The 12,497-nt window shown below is 42.2% G+C and overlaps 1 protein-coding gene across 2 annotated transcripts in view; it reads right to left on the bottom strand.

Annotated features, from left to right (window-relative positions):
* The window catches only part of KCNAB1 (potassium voltage-gated channel subfamily A member regulatory beta subunit 1), a 239,956-nt gene extending 235,887 nt beyond the window's left edge, over positions 1 to 4,069 (bottom strand). For both annotated transcript variants that reach the window (XR_004647220.1, XM_034782392.1), the window contains exon 1: positions 3,763 to 4,069. Coding sequence is in view for 1 of the 2 variants with exons in the window: in XM_034782392.1 (XP_034638283.1) it covers positions 3,763 to 4,037 (275 nt within the window). In the remaining variant the exon portion in view is untranslated. The remainder of the gene's footprint in view (positions 1 to 3,762) is intronic.
* Between the last annotated feature and the right edge of the window lie 8,428 nt (positions 4,070 to 12,497).

The following is a 12,497-nucleotide window of genomic DNA, read 5'->3' as shown; positions in this document are numbered from 1 at the left end:
TGCCCCTTGGAAAGTGCCGCTCCAAGCACGTGCTTGGAGCACTGGTGCCTAGAGCCGGCCCTGCATGCAATGCATCAATTGTCAGTCTTACTGCCTTCCTTCACCCTCTAGCCTAGACAGTGTTTCAGAGGAGGTATATACACACACACACACACGAGTTGCCTTTAAATCCCCCCATACACACTCCCCCCAAAAAAATCAACACTTGTCAAACGAATCAGCAGATAATTCTCTAGTCTTAAAACTAGAGAATTGTTGGTATTTCAGACCCCACTGTGTGCCAAAGATAGATAAATGTTAGCTTTTTAATGGTACCCACAGTGTGTAATTTGTAATGTGATTAAGATATTTTATATTTATAGAGCACCTGAATTATTTTATCAAGAGAATTAATAGAGATCCCAGATTAGCCACCCAAGCCAAACAAACAGCTCAATGAGCATGAATCAATATAATGCAAGAAGGAATACCTTTACTTTGTCATCTCACAGAATCCCAGTTCTGCAGCCCTTTGTTACCACTCGCTTTCAATCACTAGTACAGAGTATGATTAGATCATCAAAAGATTAATGTGCCATGGATTCAGCTAATCCTCAAATCCTTCAAAGCAGATAAACAGACTGATCTCAGAAGAGAACATATTTGAAAAGATTATAATTCAATGCCACAGAGGGTGATTTTTGCATGGAAATTTGGATGACTCCAATTATTCTGGCTCTGCAAACTGTGGGTGACCAAAGACCTAAGGAATTCGGATGACCTTGTCAGCACTAGTTGCTGTAATGGTTCATCAATGTCTTATATTCGGATTCAGTCAATTCTATGTTATCTTCTAAAAATAGTTTAGGACCTTATAAGATCTGCATATAAAAACTGGTTCAGATTCAAGTAACAGTAAGTTCTGTTTACTGCTCTCTGAACGGCACTAAAACACATGGAGCTTCAGGGAACAGGTTATTAACATTGGCATTGGAGATTGTTTCCAACAAGTTGCATCCATGTGCCAATCTGATCCTTTTGTACTCTCTGAAATTAGATTTCACAGCAGTTAAAATGATCATGATCTAGGGAAGTCACTGGCATGGTTTCTAAATATGTCATTTACCAATCTGCCTTATTTTTACTACCACTCAGATAACGTAAAAAATATACAAAATATTTTCATGGCAAGGCAGTGTAACAGCATAATGTAACTGGTTATCCTGGATAGAAATAGCAGAGACTTATCATGGAGCTGTATATTGGATAGCTTTCAGAGTTCAGTTTAAAGAAGAGGAGGCTGAAAATTTGGAAGTCCAGTTCATATCCAGTTTACAAACAAATTGCTTCTATAAAGAAGACACCTGGGTTAGAACCAAACCCCACATCCAGACACTACCAGACTTTGGGGGAAGGGAGGTTCAGAATCCAAAACCGGACCCAAATTAGAATTTTACCATTGGCATGTCTCTCTGCATTGACCAAATCAAAATGCTACATCGGAACGTCCCTGGGCGAGACAAACATGGTTCTACATCTGATCTTTCACTATCAGACCCTACCTCTACAAGGACTCAAACAAAACTCCTTGGTCTAAACCAGGGATCGGCAACCTTTGGCACATGGCTCGCTTGGGTAAGTGCCGTGGCAGGCCGGGCCAGTTTGTTTGCTTACCGCATCCATAGGTTTGGTTCACTGCTCCAGGGCAATGGGGGCTGCGGGAAGTGGCGCGGGCCGAGGGATGTGCTGGCCGCCGCTTCCCGCAGCCCCCATTGGCCTGGAGCAGCAAACCACAGCCAGTGGGACCTGCGATCGGCCAAACCTGCGGACATGGCAGGTAAACAAACCAGCCCGGTCCACCAGGGCGCTTACCCTGGCGGGCCGCAGGTTGCCGACCCCTGGTCTAAACCCACATTTTTGGTGGGCTGGAAATGCAAATACAAGTAATACATCTTGGCCTCAACTCAAGTGAGTGTTCCTTGCTTTGACTCACTGGGAATCACTAGCAATCAACGCCAATGTAGTTTAAATATTTTCAAGCTGCATTATACATTTTTAATACACAAGCATGCTCAATAGGTTGCCAAAAGAAAACACTTCCCTTGGTTTTCAACTCTTTCTGGCCCCAAATATCTCCATCTTCTGGGTTTTTTCACTATAGTGTAAAACTTATGATTTTGTCTACACACTTTCCTGCAGCTTAATTCTGATAAACTCACCCTTGCTCAGCCATGCCTCCCTTCATCCAAACATATCCTTAACACCTCAAAAAGATCTTCTGTTCCCTGGTTACCACATCCTGGAGGGCTTGATTGTATTTTCCTTAACATTGCATCCTGCATGCAGCTTTACTCCAGTGGTAAGTAAATATTACTACTGGTTCTTCATGAGTTTTAAAATATGAGACTATTGTATTTTTAGAAGTATATGTAAAGACTTTACTACATTAACATTAGCAACTCAAGAGCTACAAATAATTGCATCCTTCATAGTGTTCTGTTAACACAACATTCAGTGTTTAAACCAGATTGCCTACTTATGTGAAACTCATGGTCAAGCTACCTAATGTGTTTTTCACTCCACATTTATTTGACAACTAAATTTAGCCACCGGGATAACATTTTACTTATTGGATGTGGTCAGCTATTCATTTCTTAGCAATAGTGTATGCAAAACCTCTCATTTCTGTACTAACTTGCACACATTTTCCTTTTAGCTACTTTCTATTTTCAACCTTTTTTCCTCCCGATGAAATCTTACTGATTCTAGTGTCTGTGGAAAGATCTCACGTTCACGTCAGTCACTTTAGACACTTTGCTTTGAGATTTAGGATGATTTGGCTGGCAATGGGTTAGAAGCCTGGTTGTCTGCTAAACGTATTAGAGCTGGGCAGGGCAAAACACTGCAAAACACCACACACACCCGACACTCCAACAGTCATGGATTCAGAGATGGACTAGATAAAAATGCTTGTTAAATTCTTTCCTTCTGCCACCTACTGAAGTAAGTAGGGTTATCAAGTAAGATCCCACTCAATATGGATAGGGGTGGCAGAACCTAGCCTACTGATTGTATCATTTTCTGACAGCTGGGCTGAAACATTAATAACCAATTTATATAAAAGCCCTACCTAATTAAGACTCAGAGATTCAATATTAGAGACCCATAAAACTAAGCTGGGTCTTATTTGCACTGGTGAGGCCCCTTTACATTTAGAATTAATGAAAATCAGGCTCCCCTATGCTTTGAGATTTTACAAGGGCTTAGATTAGAAGCAATTTACTGAATAAATTGAAAATGTTCTCTTCTTTCCCAGAAGTGGTTTGCTTTCAAGCTGGCATTAATACACTCCCTCACAATTTAGGGAAAACTCACAACAAGGGTTTGCAATTGCTTTCATTCAATATTCTCAGGTCACCTCCATAATCCTTGCACATTCGCAGTATATTGTGCACTAAACTCAATTGAAATCGGTCACATTGACAAGCTAGCTGATGAGATACAAGTCTGAGGATTCAGCAACTTTGTGACATTCAAGTGAGTAATAATCAATTGCCTATAATTGTCACTTTTGTAGTTTGCATGTAACAGTACCCCCCTGGCACCAGCCCCACTGTAAAGTGGTTAGGAAATGGTCTAACAACCAAGCAGGTATAAAACACAGAACCTTATGGGTTTGTTTGTTGGTTTGTTTTTTTTTGGGAGGGGGGAGGGGATAGGGGTTGTGGGTGGAAACACTTATTTCAAATGTCTTTTGAAGAAGAATAAGTTTAGCTTTCTTACCTGTGAGGCATTCCGGTGGTGTACGCGATCGTATGCTCATATGATAAGTTACATATTTTCAGATACCAGTTCATCTCCAGTTCTCGCATGAGTGCCAGTCTCCAGCCCCTTTGCTGTGTCTGACCTGTGGTGTTGAGTCTATTGTCCTTGCTGCTTTCAGAGGAGCTCTTTGGGGCTTTTTCTCTACTCCCTAAAGAAAGGACAGAGTGTTTCCTTAACTTGGCTGTCTCATCAAGATTTTTACTTCCCACTGTCCCAGTGCGTGCTGCAAACATTTTTGTGTCTTGCCTGTCTGCAAAGGAACCACCTAGCACTAAGTCACTGTCTGCAAGTCATTTAAACTGATTTCAGCACGCACTTTCCTCCCTCTATAACCTTATCCTGGCCACAAAGCTGTAATTAGATATGTGTCTACAGGGCTTAGCCAGAAAGAATAGCTGTAACGTTTTCATAGGGAAAATCTGTAAACTTCCTACCTGTTGACATACTTGAACACACAAAGTAGTAGTATCCCAGGTTTCATAATAAACAAATACCACTGGTAAACACACTATCATTTTACAAGAACAATTTTGTTTTATGTGGATAACCTTTTATGTATAGTTACAACTAAAGCAAACGATTTCACCTGCATATGTTTCACTGAATTGCTTTTTCATCATGTGTATTTGAAATTGAGATCCAGCTGAAAACAACTTTAGCAATTTAGACCCCAACTATGCAAAGATTTAACATGTGCTTAACTTTATATAATGTGAATAGTCACACTGAAGTCAATGGGGAAAATTACAATGTGTAAAGTTAATTGCGTGTATAAGTTTTCACAAGATTGGGCTTTAATTTTACGATTACTCCCTTTTAAATAAAGAGAAATCCTACTGAATGAAATTACTGAAAAAAGTAATCAGTCCTCTGGTTCCCCGGCTTCTTTCATATTGTAGTAATTTTTTCACATTCCACAGAAGAATTCTGAAGATTGAGACAAATAATTTAATACCTCTGGACATGATGATAGAAGGTTATGCTTGTTAATGGTTATTCTGATATCCAGAGATTATCAACTGGGCCTTAGGGCAAGTAAAAATATTGTAAATAAAAAGAATGGATCCCAAAGCTGGATCAGTTTCCTTCTCACTGTTAGGATATAAAAGATGGTAGAGAGATTTGAATGCAGTCTGCTTATTGCACATATCAGCTATGAAAGTGACATTTGGAACCCATGAAAATATCCCTGGGAAAAAAAAACAAACATTTTGGACAAATCATCCAGTTGTTCATTGGGTTTGAAGGTTGAAAAGTCTCCAGCTCTAGCGCTAATCCCCACATTGGACCATATCATGTTATTCATTTTTAAGGCGAATACCTGAAGCTTTAACTGACAGAGGTTAACTACACTGGTAGCCAGACCAGTCTTGTATAGACTAGGGTTGCCACTAGTACAAACAGCTGATAAAATTGAATCAGCGGTAGTACCACTGGGAATTATTTGATAGAGTTCCCTAATGTGGACAGCCTGTCTTTGGGTCAGGATATTTCTTGGAAGTTTCAAGTTCGCTTAGATCCGGTTTCTGTAGAGGAGGCATTTAAAATTCTATTCACTGTCCCTGGACAGTCTTGACAAGAAGCAGATTATTTTTTCATCATGATCAAGTGAGTTTTCTATATGGGCTGATAAGCCTTCATGATACAGTTTTACAGTTACCACTGAGTAGTCCCCATCTTTCAGGTTTAATATTCTATAACCTGTTTGTAACTTTTGTAGTCTCCATTCATATATTGGGTCCCACAATCTTTTCTTACAAGATTAGGGCTTACTCAGGCAAGTAATTCATCTGCCTTGAAGAGGTCTACTTGCATGAGTGAGGATTCTTTGGGTGCATGTATATTTGGGGCTACTTTATGGGCCTTGTGACACAGACCTGCAATGATGTTGGTACAGAGCTTCTCTTCCCAGGGGAAGAACAAGGAGGCATTCTGGTCTGCTCTGCACTGCTTCTTAGGTTGCAGAGTGTCTCCTTCCATGCACACTAGTCCCTCTCTACAGGTTGTTTCTGGGGAAAAGGGCCATAATCCTACCCCTCCCCATCCACTATGGGGCACCCTGTGCCCTAACAGACCACACAGATAAGGCAGCTCCAGAGTGCCCTGAGTGAAGGAACATCACTTGTGCCTGGCCCTTATACGCTGAACTCTGGAGATCTGTCAGAGCTACCCGGGTACAGGAGGAATGCTGGGTGGGACTGTGCTTCCTGAAGCCCACTGATGAGGATGGGGACTGTGCCTTACTCCTCTGTGTGCTAGGTTACCTCTGAGTAAGGTAACCATAGATCCTGTTTTGTCCGTGGCAGTCCCTTTAAGCCCTGTCCTGGCTGTCCGTACTTTTTTGGCAAAAGGAGGCATTTGTCCCATTTGTTCTTGCCAACTTGATCAGTTGGCAAAAGCAAATAGGACAAATGCCCACTTTTGTCAAAAAATGGGGTGCAGAGGAACATGTGTGGGAGGGTGAGTGGTGATGCCAGCCCTATGCAAGGGGTGAGGGAAGACTGGGGTAGGGGTCAGGTATGGCTTGGGTGAGCAGCAACACCAGCCTCAGCCTGGTGCGGGGGCCAGGCCCACATGGGGAAGGGGGCTTGGGTTAGCCCCAAACAATGTCCCATTTTCCCTTTGGGAAACATGGTCAACCTCTCTCTCAGCTGGTGAAACAAGGGAGCAGCTTCAGGGTTTCCCTTCTTCTCTGCCCCCTTTGGGGTGGCTTGGGCATTATTCCTACTTAAAACTTGCTCCCCCCACCCCTATTTTTTGAGTGACAGCAAAGAGAAACAGAACTACACCTCTACCTCGATATAACGCTGTCCTCGGGAGCCAAAAAATCTTACCATGTTATAGGTAAAACCGCGTTATATTGAACTTGCTTTGATCCACCGGAGTGCGCAGCCCCGCCCCCCGGAGCACTGCTTTACCATGTTATATCAGAATTCGTGTTATATCGGGTCGCATTATATTGAGGTAGCAGTGTATAGTATACCCACCTACGCCTTCTGTCCCTCCCTCCCCCACAATTCCTTCACCAATTGTTTCTGAGGTTTGTTGTTCTACCTGTTATTTTATTTTTCTGGTATTTGCAAAACAAACAGTTTTCACACAAATAAAAAAACATTTGGAATTTTGTTTAATAAATCAGGTCCATTCCTTTATGGAAAGAGGAATGATGAAACTAATAAGTCTCCTGAAAATTAGAGAGAGATTCTATAAAAATTACTCTAAAACCCTCCCAAATGTAACAGAGAATGATCTCCTTTCTATAGAATTTTTAAACCATTTTTAAAAATATAAGAAAGTATTCTATCCCTATTATAGACTTTTACAGGATGTGTCATTAACTCCTACACCACTTCCCCACAAGGGTTAAGGCGAGAGCAAGAGCCCACTGAAATCAATGAGAGACTTTCCACTAACTTCCATGGGCTTTGGATCAGACCCCACATTTCTAAACTAAAGTATAAGTATACTCAAATTACAGATGTCCAGTTTCAAACCTTACAAACTTCTTTAGATTCCTTCATTGGAAAGCTGACTACTCACAGCTCGAACAAATTCTTGAGTATGTATTCAAAAGCAAGCTGGCATTTGGTTTCAGGTTTTCAGTTACATTAAACGGACACTACTTGTTCCTGAATGCAGTACAGACCTTAAAAAGGTAATGATCACACCAAAAATAAATGAAATAAATCAAAAGCACATGCTTGCAATTAGTTCCCCTCTAAACAGGGCATTGTTCGTTTTATAATAGACTTGTCAAAGTAGATGTTCCCTTAACTTGTCAGTTTAGCTAGGTAACATTATAGCACGTATAAATTGTCCAAGTGACAGTATCTTATTAGCCAGAGAAGGTAATTGACCTACCTCTGAAAAGTGAGCAGATAGCTGGATTGCTTTTCTGGAAGCAACATTATATTTAAATATTGATACCAGGACTCTGCCACTGTATTCAAACACATACTTTGGTTTATTATCAGACAACACAACAATGGTGGCCAAACTTTCAATATAATTTATGCTAGAACAAACAATGAGCCTGCACAAAGCTAATACTGCTCTCCTAGTCACCTGCTGCTGGCTAGTTTCCCAAAGGGATAAGTGGACCCTAAGGATGCTGCAGCAAGAAGAGAAGATCTGAGGCTTTTGGGAGACAGCCACATCAAGACTCTTACTTGAGGAGTGTCCTAAATTACAGACCCTGCCTCTCCCTGTTCGCAGGGTCCTTCCTGCTCCTTCCTTCAAGGCAAGAAGCAGAAGGGGCAAGTGGCCTGGATCAGCACCAGGAATGTGTGAAGTCAGGAAGTTGTGACTTGGGGTTCACGCTCAGGACTAGCAATTAGGAAATCCAGATTCTATTCCCAGCTCTGTTACTGAGATGCTAGTTGCCTAAGGTCACACAATATGCCAACGGATTTAACTTCTTTTTAAAAAGAATTTTAAAAAGATACTGAAAATATCTGTAGTATACATTATACAATAAATGGAATAATCATTTCTTCTGGGTTATCTGGCCCTCTGCTGGCAAGAAGACTCAAATATTTCTACCATAAATTAAAGACAATTCCAAATGGGGCTCATAACAATGCCATTCAACTAGAAAATACTGAGCTGCATTCTTCCCTGCCATGACTATATTGAGGTATTTAAATGGCCAGCTTCCAATTCCAGCTGCACAGCTGTAAACCTGGATTAACCACTGACTTGGCAAACCTGTGCAATTGAAATCAGACTCTAGCCCTGTTTTTATTTGGGGGAAGAAGTGTTATTTTTTGGTAATAGCAACACAAGTGACAGGGTTCTGTCCCAGAAAATGGTCACAAAAGAATTAGGGGCAAGACTAAGTGCTGTATTTGCCTTGATCTTGAGAATTTTTTTTTTTTTTTTTTTTAATTTGCTTCAGGGTCCAGTGAGAAATCTGCTGAGCAGGGTTGCCAATTTTGGTGGGACATATTCCTGGAGCTTGTGTCACATGACAATCTTTAATTCCTAGAGACTCCAGGCCAATCTTGGAGGTTAGCAACCCTACCGCAAAAGGCAGGAGCCTTCCTGTATGGATAGCTGCTCCTTTATGTGGCTTCACTGGCCCATACTTCCCCTGGCAACACAGCTCCAGCAGAAGCCATGCTAGCAGAGTCCCTTGGAGTAGCTCAGTAGCAGTCAAAGAGGGGATTCAAGTAGCATTAAGAGAGGCAGAACAGAGGTCTGTACTGCAAAGAAAGAATAGGCCCCACTCAGTTCCCTTCTATCCTCTGCCCTCAAAATCCTGCACAGCTCAGTCCCCCAGTGGAGGGCCCTCCATGGTTGGAAGGAAGATGGGATGAAGAGGATGAGCTGGGCCATGGTTTTCATTTAAGGTGTTTGGATTGGGCAGGGCTCTACAAGTAGCTGATTAGTAAACTTATATAAACAGAGAGCCAGATCCTCAGCTGGTGCAAGCTGACCCAGTTCCCTACCAGATAACAATGGAGCGACACCAAATCACATCAGCAAAGGATCTGGCCCAAAGCCTTTTTGCCAAAACAGGCCACAGATTTTGGAGTCCTGTATCATGTGATTACTTTGCTCTCTTTTGTCCTTTGGTAAGTGGGATGTGTGTGTATACACACACACACACACACACACACACACACACACACACAAAAGGACATGGCATTGAAGCCATGTGACAGTTAAGACATAATTTAGAGGGTGAAAGCCTGGCCCTATGGAACTGGATAGCAAGATTCCCATTGACTTAAGTGGGGCCAGGATTTCCCCCAGAAGGAATAATGTAGAACTTTGTTATTAGGGTTCAACAAATGGTTTGTTTTCATCATAGCCTGATCTTTAGGGATGGAGGCTATCTGCTCTAATAGTGTCAAAGTTATTGGCCCATGCCCATGCCCCCCGATATAATGGTAAAAGAATAAGAATAGATGTTAGAAGTAATGTTATTATTAAAAGGATTTTTGTATTCTAGTAAATGAATCTTTGCATTAAGTCAACTTCTGTCTGCCTTCTGCTGAATGAATCTCTGTAACAAGCCCAAGGCCAAAATACCAATTATCTAAGGCCTGTACAGGGATTGAATATGCGAAGTAACTGATAAGAATGCTGTTACTAGACAGAAAGTCTGTACCAAGTGTGACAGACCCAGACCAGTGGGATACAGGAGTCTGGTAGAGGGTAAATATACTAGTCACTGGAGGAGTAGTTTTCTGTTCCCTGAGTGACCAGAGCAGTGGATGCTCTAGAGTAATCAGGAACCTGCTAGAACCAGTTAAGGCAGGCAGGCTAATTAGGACACCTGGAGCCAATTAAGAGGAAGCTGCTAGAATCAATTAAGGCAGGCTAATCAGGGCACCTGCGTTTTAAAAGGAGCTCACTTCAGTTTGTGGTGTGAATGTGAGGAGCTGGGAGCAAGAGGTGCAAAGAGCTGAGAGGGTGTGCTGCTGGAGGACTGAGGAGTACAAGTGTTATCAGACACCAGGAGGAAGTTCCTGTGGTGAGAATAAGGAAGGTGTTTGGAGGAGGCCATGGGGAAGTAGCCCAGGGAGTTGTAGCTGTCATGCAGCTGTTACAGGAGGCACTATAGACAGCTGCAATCCACAGGGCCCTGGCCTGGAACCTGGAGTAGATGACTGGACTGGGTTTCCCCCCCAAACCTCCCAATTGACCTGGACTGTGGATTCTTCCAGAGGGGAAGGTCTCTGGGCTGTTCCCCCAACCCACATGGTGAATCTCTGAGGCAAGAAAATCCACTAATAAGTGCAGGACCCACCAAGATAGAGGAGAAACTTTGTCACACAAGGAATGATAAGGACTTTGGGAAAACAATGATGTTTTCCCAAGCAACACCCACAGATCCTCTTATTCCATGGGAGCTTGATTATGCCTATGTACATCTTTTAGTAATGGAAAGAGGGGGGGAAAGAATTAAATCAAACTTGTTAAATCTGGAAAATCATGGAAGAATGCTGAGTGCATGGAAGTAAGTGTTTGTGACAGGTAAATAATTGATCAGAAACTGGTACCAGCCGAAACCCAAGAAAACTGCAACTCCAGTATCAATGGGCTGAAGATAATGCAGAGCAGAGGCAACTGGATGACCCCCGGAGGGCATGCCGGAACCCACCCAAGCACATCAAGGAGAGATAGAAGACTTGAAGATAATGCCTAACCATCATGGATGTGCCATCTGCTGATCAAGCTGATTAATGGTTACCCCAATCATGAATTCAGCATGATGAAGCAACTTCCATAGACATACATTGAACCAAGGACCTATAAGAACAGAACCAGAGGACTGAGCTTTTTGAGTCTGGTTCTGTGACCACCCTCCAGGAGCATAGGATGCACATCTGACACGACTCGGCTCCACACCACCTGGCCAGTGACTTGGCATGAGCAACTCTTAGGCTGGTAACTATAATCATCTTTGCAGAACCTATGTGAATGCTTGTGTGAGTGAATGATTATAATAACTGACAAAAGTATTTTGTTGTATTTGCAATAAATGTGGCGTTTTGCCTTGTCCCTCTTATAAGATCCTGTTGGTATTATTTTATTGGTGTAACAAAGTGACCCATTCCCTTGACAAAAGTGACTCTTGTATCAGTCTCACTGCAAAGTGTGCACACCCAGTTAGATGACATCTGGCTCTACCCTTCTCCCAACTATCAGAGCAAGAAAAGAGTTACTAGCAAAGAAGAATGTCTTCAGAATTCAACTAGCATTGTTTGAGAAATCCATATTTGTTTAAGATACTCATCATAGATAGAGTAAATCAGGGTTTTTCAGAAGAGGGATGTTAGAACACTTGCCTAGAAGACAAAGAAGTTAGTGCACAGTGGAGACTTTCCTTGAACTGAATTCAAAGTCAGCTCACCATACCCCCTCTGACCATTGGGTTCATTAGATTTTTGGGGATAAATGAGGGAGTCATTTCCAAATGGGATAACTCAAGTCTGAGTTATACTGTTCTATGCATATGAAACTGCAGACTCTGTCACCTTAGAATCATAGAATATCAGGGTTGGAAGGGACCTCAGGAGATCATCTAGTCCAACCCCCTGCTCAAAGCAGGACCAATCCCCAGTCAGATTTTTTTTACCCCATTCCCTAAATGGCCCCTTCAAGGATTGAATTCACAACCCTGAGTTTAGCAGGCCAATGCTCAAACCACTGAGCTATCATTAGACAAGTGTTAATCTGGGGCTCCACACAAATTTACTGTGGGTGAAGACTACAGTTTTGCTAATACAGGAACTACTCCTAGCTACCAGTAGGTCTCCTCTGGCTCCCAGCTACAGTATTTTTACTTCAGCTATGCTCATGGACCATAAATAAATGCCCTCATTTAACTGCCAAAGCCTACTGACAACACATTGTAGACAGAACCCCTGATAAATCATACTGACCTCAAGCGGAGTCATTTTCACTGAAGGAGTGGGGCAGGGGAAATAGATCACAGCTACAGAAAAATGCAGATTTTTCTGACAATGAATCTCCCAGGTAAAGCAAAGTGCATTTTCACTGTGTGACATTGCAAATAACTAGGTGGTAGGACACAGCTTTGTTTTATGTATCAGAGGGGTAGCTGTGTTAGTCTGAATCTGTAAAAAGCAACAGAGGGTCCTGTGGCACCTTTGAGACTAACAGAAGTATTGGGAGCATAAGCTTTCGTGGGTAAGAACCTCACTTCTTCAGATGCAAGT

Source organism: Trachemys scripta, chromosome 9 (assembly GCF_013100865.1).
Source record: "Trachemys scripta elegans isolate TJP31775 chromosome 9, CAS_Tse_1.0, whole genome shotgun sequence".
Lineage (NCBI taxonomy): Eukaryota > Metazoa > Chordata > Testudines > Emydidae > Trachemys > Trachemys scripta.
This window is presented reverse-complemented; position numbering and strand designations above follow the sequence as displayed.